The sequence below is a fragment of the Scyliorhinus canicula genome, chromosome 5, assembly GCF_902713615.1.
Source record: "Scyliorhinus canicula chromosome 5, sScyCan1.1, whole genome shotgun sequence".
Lineage (NCBI taxonomy): Eukaryota > Metazoa > Chordata > Chondrichthyes > Carcharhiniformes > Scyliorhinidae > Scyliorhinus > Scyliorhinus canicula.
Window position 1 is genome coordinate 179,721,160 of NC_052150.1, and position 12,131 is coordinate 179,733,290.

General features: G+C 49.8%; 1 protein-coding gene across 4 annotated transcripts in view; it reads left to right on the forward strand.

The window, feature by feature from the left end:
* Positions 1–12,131, forward strand: part of LOC119966455 (amyloid beta (A4) precursor protein-binding, family B, member 1 interacting protein) — a 192,281-nt gene that overhangs the window by 129,939 nt on the left and 50,211 nt on the right. For all 4 annotated transcript variants that reach the window (XM_038798158.1, XM_038798157.1, XM_038798161.1 and 1 more), the window contains exon 7: positions 7,997–8,118. In XM_038798158.1, the coding sequence (XP_038654086.1) occupies positions 7,997–8,118 (122 nt within the window). The remainder of the gene's footprint in view (positions 1–7,996; positions 8,119–12,131) is intronic.

Genomic DNA, 12,131 nt, shown 5'->3' on the forward strand with positions numbered 1-12,131 from the left:
ACATCATTAATGAGCGATGAGCTGCGTCAGTGCCTGCTCAGTAAAGGCATTGCATCGAGCAGGACTACGAGATATAATCCACATGGAAACGGGCAGCTGGCGAGGGAGAACGCGACGGTATGGAAGGCCATCCTTCTGGAAGTCTCCCGATTCCCCGCTGGCAGGAGGTCCTCCCCGATGCAGTCCACTCCATCAGATCACTCCTCTGCACAGCCACGAACGAGATCCCTCACGACCGTTTGTTTGTCTTCTCTAGGAAGTCCACCTCCGGGGTCTCGCTTCCATCCTGGCTGACAACTCCGGGACGAGCAGCCATAAGACCGACCCCCTGGTCGAGAGGTCCTGGTCCTGCTGCACGCCAACCCCCAGTACGCCTACGTCGCACAGCAGGACGGACAGCAAAATACGGTCTACCTGCGGGACCTGGCGGCAGCTGGTTCCCCATCCAATAACATCACCCCCCCCCCCCCGCCCACCGCCCCCCCTGCGCCCCTTACGCCCCCCTGGGTCTTCTGTATTGCCCAGCACTTGTGTTGCTGCCACCCACCACCCACCTGCCTACCCCCACCCTTCAACCATCTCCGACACGCCGGACTGAGCCAGACACAGCGCCCCCGGAGTCACCATCTGCAACAACCATACCCGTTGCATCGCCAGAGCTGAGGAGGTCTAAAAGAACGATCCGGCTTCCAGACAGACTGAATATTTGATGACCCCACGTCACCCCCGCTGGACTTGATTTTTTTAACAGGGGGTGAATGTGGTGAATGTATTCACCTAAGTATGAACTGTCTGTATAGTGCTGTGACCTATGACCCGGAAATGATAATACGGTCTACTTCCAGGTACTGTACTGGAACCCCGGTGGGCTCCACCTCTGGCTCCGCCCTCCCCGGGGCGATATATAGACCTGTAGGTGGCACTCATTTGTACAGCAGGAACTGGCAGGCCAGTTCCTGGATAATAAAGCTTTATGTTCACACTTCTCACAGTCTCGCAGTGAATTGACGGTATAACACACTGCAACGAGGTTATCGTGTTAATCCTCTAGTCGCCACATTCCGACGCCTGTTCAGGTACTTTTATGAGGGCCACGAAGAATCTAGCACAAGTCTTCAGGATACAAAGAAATAACATTTACTTACAATAACATATATATATATACACAACAGCAGCAGCAACTTCCCTTGCTGCCCCTCTCTCTCTGCTGGTTCCAAACTGGCCAGCTCTATTTATGCAGGGAGGCTGCTAATGATTTCTCCGCCCCCCTCATTGGGGAAGCTCATACTCCCATAGGATTGTGGGATTGTCATTAGTCCCCAGCCAGGTTATAACATCACCCCCCACAAAGTCCAAGGAATCCACTGAAGACCCTGGCGAAGGAGGGCATCGGACTCGTTTTGCCGCAGGCCGGGCACCATTAGCACGAGGCACTGGATCGGGCACCATGTAACGAGACGGAGACCGGCGCTTCCGTGATGAACGTCCTAACGGCTGTACATCCACAGCCCGTGGGCCCGAGGATTCCCCCTCTGAGGTGTCTTGTGTCTCCATCTCGGAGTCAGAGTCTTCTGCCTCCGTCATCTCAGCGTCTCTGACCTGTGCAGGCTTTGACTAAGGCACCAGAGGAAGATTGTAAGGAATACTTTCCATTGTGTCTGGTCTCTGTGGCTGTAGAAATGAGCTCCTGGGGCGGGGAATCTTTGAAAGGGATAATCTTCTGGACCGAACATTGTCGACATGTTTGTGCTGGAGACGACCCTGGGCTTGCACCTGGTAAGAGATAGGGCCCATTTGGTGAAAGATTACGCCAGGGACCCACTGGGCACCACCAACAAAATTCCGAACGAACACTGGGTCACTGGGCACAAACTGCCGAATCAGCCGATGCCGAGAAAAACCATGTCCCTGCCGTTCTTGTGTGCAGGGCCGGCTCAAGGCACCGGCAACTCGGGCAGTCGCCCGGGACGCCATGTGCTAGGGGGCGCCAGAGACCCGGGTCCCGCGCATGCGCAGTTGGGCAGGTGCCAACCAGCGCATGCGCGGTGGCCGCCCTCCCCCAGGGCGCCCCCCCCCCGCTCGGTCCACCGCCCCCCCCCCCCGCTCGGTCCGCTCCCCCGCCGCCCCGGTCCGCTCCCCCCCGCACCCCCCTCGGTCCGCGTCCGCCCCCCCCGCCCCCCCCCCCCCCTCGGGTCCGCCCCGCCCCCTCGGGTCCCCCCCCGGGTCCCCCCCCTCGGCTCTGCCCCCCCCCTCGGCCCCACCCCCCCCTCGGCCCCGCCCCCCCCAAGGGCGCCGAAGTTCAGCTTGCCCGGGGCGCCAGCCATCCTAGGGCCGGCGCTGCTTGTGTGCAGCGTACTTTTGCGCCAATGTCCTGGAAAACCATCCTAAGGCGGGTGCGAAGTCTCCGGCCCATTAGGAATTCTGCGGGAGCTACCCCAGTCACCGCATGGGGGGTGGTCCTATATGAAAACAAAAAACGAGTCAGTCTCGTGGCCATCGACCCGAAAGTCTGCTTCTTTAGGCCTCGTTTGAATGTCTGCACTGCGCGCTCCGCCAACCCATTTGAAGCTGGGTGGTATGGGGCGGTGCGGATATGGCGTATGCCGTTCATCTTCATGAACCTCGCAAACTCCTCACTTGTGAACAGAGTGCCGTTGTCCGCGACCAGCACCTCGGGGAGGCCATGCGTACTGAAAGACAAACGCATCTTCTCGATTGTTGCGCAGGACGTTGTGCCTACCATCTTATGCACCTCTAGCCATTTAGATTGGGCGTCGATTAATAGAAGGAACATGGATCCTTGAAAAGGGCCGGCGAAATCCGCATGCAAGCGCGCCCAAGGCCGCCCTGGCCATTCCCAGTGATGTAGGGGCGCGGCCGGCTGAAGCTTCTGATGCTCCTGGCAAATGGAGCAGTTTTGGGCCACCTTCTCAATGTCAGTGTCGAGGCCTGGTCACCAGACATAACTCCGGGCCAACATTTTCATTTTGGTCACACCTGGATGCCCATTGTGCAAGTCTCTCAGTATCAGCTCCAATCCTTATTCCAGGACAATCACACGTGTCCCCCACAAAAGGATGCCGTCTTCCACGCTGAATTCGGACAGCTTGGAGGAAAATGCCCGCAACTCGCCTGGGAGCTGTCTATGCTGCCCACCATACAGGACTATGTGCCGAACCTTTGACAGGACTGGCTCCGTCTGGGTCCACTCACGGATCTGTGATGCCGTGACAAGCAAGGTGTCCATAAAATTTAGGGTTGCAACCACCTCAAGGGTCGTGGGGGTCGACATGGGGCCGGTCGATAAAGGCAATTGGCTCAGTGTGTCGGCATTCGATATCTGGGTTCCTGGTTTGGGCTCCAGAGAATACTCGTATGCAGCGAGCAACAAAGCCCAGCGCTGGATCCATGCAGAAGCAATGGGCGGTATTGGCTTATCCTCTCTGAAAAGTCCCAGGAGAGGCTTATGATCAGTCAGGATAGTGAAGTGGCGGCCATATACATACTGGTGGAAACGTTTCACCGCAAAGACCACTGCCAGGCCCTCCTTCTCGATCTGCGCGTACTTTTTCTCCGCTGCGGTCAATGTGCGGGAGGCAAAAGCTATCGGCCGCTTGGCCCCGTTCTCCATCTTGTGGGACAGGACGGCCCCAATACAATACGGGGATGCATCACATGTGACGAGCAAAGGCTTTCCAGGATCATAGTAGGTTAGTAACCCAGACGCCAACAATTGTTGTTTTACCCGCCGGAAAGCGGTTTCTTGCGGCTGACCCCAAACCCAGGTGTGATTCTTCTTTAGCAGAAGGTGCAACGGGCCAGCGTAGTTGCCAGATTGGGGAGGAACTTTCCGTAATAGTTTACGAGGCTCAGAAACGAACAAAGATGCGAAGTGTCAGTCGGGGCAGGGGCCTGTTGAATCGCGCGCACCTTCTCTGCAACGGGGTGCAAACCTTCGCGGTCCACCCAATAACCCAGGTAGACTACTTCCTTCGCCTGAAAGATGCACTTTGTACGACGTAAACGGACTCCAGCCTCCGAAAAGCGTCTAAGGACAGCCTCCAAATTTTCCAAATATTCCTGCTCCGACGTCCCTGTGACCAAAACGTCATCTAAGTAGACAGCAACACGCAGTAAACCTCTCAAAATTCTCTCCGTAACGCGTTGAAAAATAGCGCAGGCAGAGGATACTCCAAAGGGAAAACGTGTATATTCATACAGGCCCCGGTGTGTATTAATCATTACATATGGCCGGGAGGCAGGGTCCAGCTCCAACTGTAGGTAGGCGCGACTCGTATCTAATTTTGTGAACAAGAGTCCGCCTGCAAGCTTCGCATAGAAATCCTCTAAGCGAGGCATTGGGTATCGGTCGAGTCGTGAAGCCATATTCACTGTCCGTTTATAGTTGCCGCACAAGCGAACTGTGGCATCTGACTTCATTACAGGTACAATTGGTGCTGCCCAGTCAGCGAAATGGACGGGCCTGATGATACCCAAAGTCTCCAAATGAGTGAGCTCCCCTTCTACCTTCTCGAGCAAGGCGTAAGGCACCGAGCGCGGCGTGGCTCCTGGTTCGACTTGGATACGGGCTATGGCCCGTTTTATTTTCCCCAAACTGGGCTGGAATACATGTGGGTATTGTCCTAGCACCTCAGTCAACCCTCCAGAAACTGTTTGGAGGATGTGCTGCCACTGCAGCCGCAAATGGCGCAACCAGTCCCAACCCAACAGGCTGGGCCCATGGCCACGCACCACGATAAGTGGGAAACGCCCCTCCTGGCGTCCATAAACAACAGGGGTCATCGTAATTCCTGCAATGTCCAATGGTTCCCATGTATAGGTGGCCAACCTGGCCTGTGTGTCAGTTAATGTAAGGGTCTGTATACCCTGCTTGATGTGGTCGAATGTCCTCTGGGTGATCACAGAGACCGCTGCGCCAGTGCCCAACTCAAGTCTCAAGCGAGTGCATTGACCCGCACTGTCACTTTAATGGGGGCCACACGGGGAGCTGCCACACAATGCAGCTGCAGGCAGTCATCCTCCGTCTCCATGCCCTCGGGAGTAGTCGCCGCAGGTTCATCCAAATGAAAGGTACGGCCCCTGGGCTGGCCCCAGTTTTGGTCGGAAAGACGACCCCTCTGGCGCCCCCAGGACCAGCGTCCGTGACGGGGTCGGCGCCCACAAGTCTGACATGGACATGGCTCCTCATCCATTGGTTCTGGAGAAGGCTCCCTTTGGGGAGGAATGTCCGACGGCCACTGGCGTCAATCCGGACATCGCCTCACCCAAGGTACCGCAGGGGTGCAGGGGGATGCTTTCGGACGGAAGGGGTTGCGCCCCAAGGCATGCACCTCCATTCCCTGTAGCTCCTGCACTCCCCGTTCTGCGCTCTCTCGGGACAATACTATTTGAATGGCCTGTTGAAAAGTCAATGTTGGCACGGCTAACAACTTTCTCTGGGTGGCCGCATTGTTAATACCGCAAACCAAACGGTCGCGTAACATTTCTGACAAGGTCTCACCATAGTCACAGTACTCCGCAATCCTGCGTAGCCTGGATAGAAAGTCAGCAAGGGATTCTCCTGGGGTCCTCTCAGTGGTATTAAACCGGTAACGTTGGACTATCGTGGATGGGGTTGGGTTAAAATGTTGCCCCACTAAGTTCACAAGTTCATCAAACATTTTGGTGTCCGGCGCAACTGGGTACGTAAGGCTCCTAATCACCCCAAACGTATGCGGGCCGCAGGCGGTGAGCAATATGACCACCTGGCGCTCGTTTTCGGTGATATTGTTTGCCCGGAAATAGTAACGCATCCGTTGTGCGTACTGGTTCCAGCTTTCCAGCGCAGCATCAAAAACATCCAAACGTCCATACAGAGGCATGGTGTAATAGAAAACAACTTCCAACCTGTATTCAACAAAAATCCAGGGAGGTGGCTTCAGCAGTGTAGACAGCTATTCACTTTAACCCTCGTCGCCAGTTTTGTGAGGGCCACCAAGAATCCAACACGAGTCTTCAGGATAAAAAGAAATAACATTTATTTACAATAACATATATATATATATATGCAACAGCAACTTCCCTTGCTGCTGACTCCTCTCTCTCTGCTGGTTCCAAACTGGCCAGCTCTATTTATGCAGGGAATCTGCTAATGATTTCTCCGCCCCCCTCATTGGGGAAGCTCATACTCCCATAGGATTGTGGGATAGTCATTAGTCCCCAGCCAGTGGTAAGCAGGCAGGTTAGACCAGGTACACAGGGGGAGAATTCAGATAATGTCCAAATTACCTAACAGCATGTCTTTCGGGACTTGTGGGAGGAAACCGGAGCACACGGAGGAAACCCACACAGCCACAGGGAGAACGTGCAGACTCCGCACAGCCAGTGACCCAAGCCGGGAATTGAACCCGGATCCCTGCCGCTGTGAAGCTACAGTGCTAACCACTGTGCCACCCCCACAATATAATCCCCTAAAGTTTAAATCATGAAGCAACCGAATAGAAGCCATGATAATAATAGGCCTTTGATAAATATTTTTACCTATTAAAATGAAATTCTCTTCCAATTTATTGTAGTCATTACCCAGAGCAAATCTCTTAATGAAACCTTGGTGCCAAGGTGAGTATCTTGTAGGATGATTTTATCATATAAACTCACAAAGAAAAGTAAAGTAACCTAATTGGCCAAGCATTGCATCATAATTTTGTTGAACATACTGCACCAAATGTATTATTTTTAATATTGACTGAGTCACCTCATGGTTCTGATATTGATCTAGCAACCCAGAGGGGATGAATTCATAACCCCACAAGAGCATTTTCAAAGTCTGATGAAACCATCTGGTACTACTTGAAGAAATACATAACAGCATTTATCTAAGATCAACACGGTAAAGACTTCACAAAACATCACAATGACCCTATAATCACACAGGCACTTGATGAATGAGTCATTGTAATATGGGGATGAGGGGAAGAAATCTGATCGTAAAATGATTTTCAATTACAATTACTGTCCAAAGATTGTTTGATCTTCAGATGGAATCGATCTGACCGCATTAATCTGAGACATTTACACTGCAATTATCTCGGACAGCTTAGTGTCTAAACAGTCTTTTGAAGTGCCCTTGATGTTAATAGTAAAGCTGACCAGAACCTTAATCCCCTCCGTCGTTATTTTCTTCCAATTTTTTTGATAAATCAGGAGTAGGAAATGTTCAGGTTGCTGTGCGTTGCATCAACATAAATGTATTCGGAAAGTAATTGTGGCCGTATTACGTACAGCAACCAGAATTGCCTTTTCTCCTGTAATTACCAGTACTTGATACTGCTTCTGAAAGGAGTTTCAAAGAGTAAAGCTATTGATTGTGTCCATATATTGAGAGGTTTTGGACCTTAATTTGTATGGAAATGAACTTGTGACAACTCAGACTTATCTACACTTTGCTCATTCTCATTTGATCAGCATTCTAAAAACTAACACTCAGATGGGTGTTTTCACTCATTATACCAAAATACTCCATGGAGGAATGGACTAACATGCCGCTGAGCAGAGTGGTGATTTGCCACCTTAATATCATAATATAAAATGGCAACTATATTATATTAGTCAATCTCCATGCTTTTGCTTCTGGTACCCTGCCACGCAGAACTATATTTATACATGATGCCCAGGAATTGAGTAGGTGCGTTGCAAACTTCTTGATTCAGGGAAAATGAAATAGAATTTCATCCAAGTTGCCCTTTGAGTCATCTTACACCTGTGATCCAATCACTTCAGAAAAAAATGAATTACTTTTGAAGTATAACGAATGTATGTGAGCAACATGCCTGCACACAGAATTCCCATAGATCAGGATGAGATCAGTGATCAGTGGATGTGCATCTGATGGTACTAGCTGAGGGAGGAATGTTGCATTTTTGATTGCAGTTTTATGTTATTGTTTTGTGGGAATATTTTGAAAGCTCTGACATTCAGATTTTTTCCTTTTGCTCAGAGCGATTTCTGGAAGACCACGAGAACTTGGTGGAGACTCTGTCACATTGGACACGAGACAGTGAAAACACACTTCTGTTTGTTGAACAAAAAGAGAAGTACGCTGTCTTTAAAAATCCTCAGGTGAGCAAAAGGAATAAAAACAGACTAGTTGAATGGTTGTCAATCCATCGGATGGGGAACAGACTGGAGGAGGCTGCAGGAGTAGAGGGTGGGAAGGAGGTTTCGATCTGAGGGAGGGGTGGAGATTCGATCCAAATGGGGCTTCCTATCCAGGGAGAGAGGTGGGGCCTATAGATCGAAGGCCTGAGGGATATGAAGGCTAGGGGCGTCATCAAAGGCCTCAGTTCGGATAGGAGGCTTGGTTGGGAAACAAATCAGAAGCCTCAGGTAAGGATCAGAGGCTTCGGGTGGGTTGTGGGAGGGAGAGATGGTAGAGATGGAGATCAGATTTTTAACTTCCTGTCTGATCTAAAACTGCTATTTGTTTTGAAGGTTAAAATCCCTGACATCATGGCAACCTCTTGACCACAAGAGGCTTTTGACATTCACTGCAATTATCATAGCTGAATCCCCCACAATCAACATCAAGGGGATTACCATTGACCAGAAACTTAACTGAGCGTCCGTGAGCAGGCTATCGCTGAGTAAGTGCTGTTTGACAGCACTGTTCAAAACTTCTTAATCACTTGTACCTGCATACTGAACTTTTGTTATTCATGTACCAATACATCCAAATCCCTCTGTACCACAGAGCTCTGCAATCTCTCTCCATTTAAATAATAAGCTACTTTTCTATTCCCGTCAAAGTGGACACGTTCACACTTTCCCACATTTTACTCCACCTGCCACATTTTTACCCATTCACTTAACCTGTCTGTGTCCCTTTGCAGACTCTCTAATTCCTCTTGAAAACTTTGTTCCTACCTATCTTGGTGCCATCAGCAAATTTGCTTATTATACATTTGGCCCCTTCATCCAAGTCATTGACATATATTGTAAATAGTTGAGGCCCCAGCACTAATCCCTGTGGCACTCCACTAGTTACAGCTTGTCGACTCAAAAATGGCCTATTTATCCCTCATCTGTTTCCTGTTTACTAACCAATCTTCTATCCATGCTAAAACGGTAACCCCTACATCATCATGAGCCCTTATTTTTTATAACAACTATTAATGTGGCACTTATCAAATGCCCTTTGAAATCCAAGTACATCATGCTTGCAGGTTCCTCTTTATCCACCTTGTTTGTTGCACTCTCAAAGAACTCTAATAAATGAGTCAAACACGATTTACCTTTCACAAAACCATGATGACTCTGCCTGATTGCATTAAGATTTTCTAAGTGCCTTGCTATAACCTCCTTAATAATATATTCTAGCATTTTCCCTTTAACAGAAGTTAGGCTAACTGGTCTGCAATGTTCTACTTTCCGCCTCCCTCCTTTCTTGAATAGAGGAGTTGTATTTGCTATTTTCCAATCTGATGGGACCTTTCCAGAATCTAGGAAATTCTGGGAAATTGCAACCAATGTATCTCAGCAGCCATTTCTTTTAAGACCCTAGATGCAGGCCATCAGGACCTGGGGACTTGTCAATGAGATGAGATCATTCATAACCACCTGGTCATGCCTTGATTTAACACTTTACCAGAAAGAAGGCACCTCTGACAGTACTGCATGAGTGTCAACCTTATTTGATTTGTGCTCAAGCCCAGCAGTGGGACTTGAAATGTGACAGGTGTAAAGGTGGGGTTGCAGTGAAGGTGGTGGTATAGGGTGGAAGTAAGAGTTACATGTTTGCACCACCCAAAACTTATAAATCAAAATGGATTGAAGGTTAACGCAGTAGTGGGATGTGAGAAGGAGGATCTGCTAAAGGATTTCCTCAGTTATGATGGTTTGAATCTCACTATTAGTTTTGACCTCAGTTATGGCTGCTCCATTGATGGAGATGTTGCTCGTTCTGGGTGAGTGTGCTTAACACTCAATTTGGCTCTGTTTCGTTACTTAGCTTTGGAGTCGCCAGGTATCGTTAAGATACCGCCACAGGTTTCAAGGTCAAGTTCAAAGCAATAAAATCATACACCAATTAGTAAGTTCAAACAAGACACATTTATTATATTGCAGTAATCTACTAATCATGCATATAAACTATAAGACTAGGCTAATCCTACCACTACTAGGCCAAATACTTATCTGGATAAGGGGACTGCCGGATCAGGGAACAACGGCTTCTAGCTTTGTCCTGGGTCTGCAAGCTTCCAATGGTTATGGTCTAAAGGGGTCAGGAGTGTCTATTCCCGTAGCGTGCGTTGTGACTTACTTGCTGGCGGCTTCTGTCCAGACCTCTCCTCCTTAAGGTTCTTCTGCTGCAACGGTGTTCTGCTGGGAGGGCTGGCTGGTCAAGGAGAGGCTGACAGAGAGAGAGAGCTGGGGTCGCGGTCTCTGTCTTATACTCCTCTCAGGGTCTTGCGCCCACCTGGGCGGACCCTCTATACTCTCGCAATCAATTGGGTCTCTTCCCAATCGATTGATTTGAATTCCCCAATAACGGGGCAGTTCCTCGGTCACTGGGGCGGTTCTTGGGACTTATTGTTTTGGGCTTCTTTGGCGCCGAAAAGTCTGGCCTTCCATTGAATGTATCGATTAGTGTTAACTTGTTTCTTTTGTGCCTGGGGATCGCCCGGTATCGCCTCACTAATATGCGAACTGTTTCTTTTCATAGCGTCGTCTGGTTTCTGCAACAGCCAAAACTGGTTTCTGCAGCAGTCCAAATATACAAGCACTCTGCAAGCTGCTTGCTTTTTACAACATGTCCATTTTCCCTGCATTCATTGCAATCTTCTATTTTGTGTTTGGGCAGTGGTCACCCCAGGTGGCTACAGAGAGCACCATCCCCTCTATCGGGGTGAGGACATGGAACCATGCCTGTCCCACCTGGCTGGGTAGACAGCTGTTGCTGCCTGTGGTTGTGGGTCACCATAGCCTGCAAAAGGGTGGGAAATGTGTCAGTGAGTGTGGTGCAATGTGTATAAGTCATGTAGTGTTGTGGTTTAATTTATAGCTGTGAGATGTAGTTGTGAGGCTTGAAGCTTCGCAAAGTGCATGAGGGTGAGATGAACCCATGACTGTAGAAATGTGAGTCATGATTGATATTGTTCAAAAATGAGTGAAATGAATGGTGGTGAATTGAGCAGTATGTGAGGCCAGTGGCTCAGTTGTAAGGATAGGTAGAAACATTCACTAACCTTGACCATTTGTGCAAGGTCATTAAGCTTCTTTTGGCACTGCATTCAGGTCCTCAGGGCTACACTATTGGTGTTGACTGTGACAAATATCGGTTCCCACTGCCTTTGCCGTATCTGTCTAGAAGGCATTCTGTTCTCCTTTCAATTGAGGATGTCCCTTCTTCGTGTTCACCTCCTGCATCAAGGTCAACATTGCTCTGTTGGAGAACCTTGGAACCCATCCTTTGCCATGTTGTGCCATAGAACAGTACAGCACAGAACAGGCCCTTCGGCCCTCAATGTTGTGCCGAGCCATGATCACCCTACTCAAACCCACGTATCCACCCTATACCCGTAACCCAACAACCCCCGCCTTAACCTTACATTTATTAGGACACTACGGGCAATTTAGCATGGCCAATCCACCTAACCCGCACATCTTTGGACTGTGGGAGGAAACCGGAGCACCCGGAGGAAACCCACGCACACAGGGGGAGGACGTGCAGACTCCACACAGACAGTGACCCAGCCGGGAATCGAACCTGGGACCCTGGAGCTGTGAAGCATTTATGCTAACCACCATGCTACCCTGCTGCCCTACATCTTTGTGTATTTCCCAGGGTAAACTCACTCATGGGGTGCAACTTAAAGAAGAAGAAGAACGATACTGCACAGTAACAGGCCCTTCGGCCCTCCAAGCCTGCACCGATCATGTGTCCTATCTAGACCAACCACCTGTATACTTCTATACCCCATCTGTTCATGTGCCTATCCAGATAAGTCTTAAAGGTCGCAACGCATCTGCCTCAATCACCTCACTTGGCAGTGCATTCCAGGCCACCACCACCCTCTGTGTAAGAAACTTTTCCCGCACATCTTCACTGAACCTTTCCCCCCTCACCTTAAACG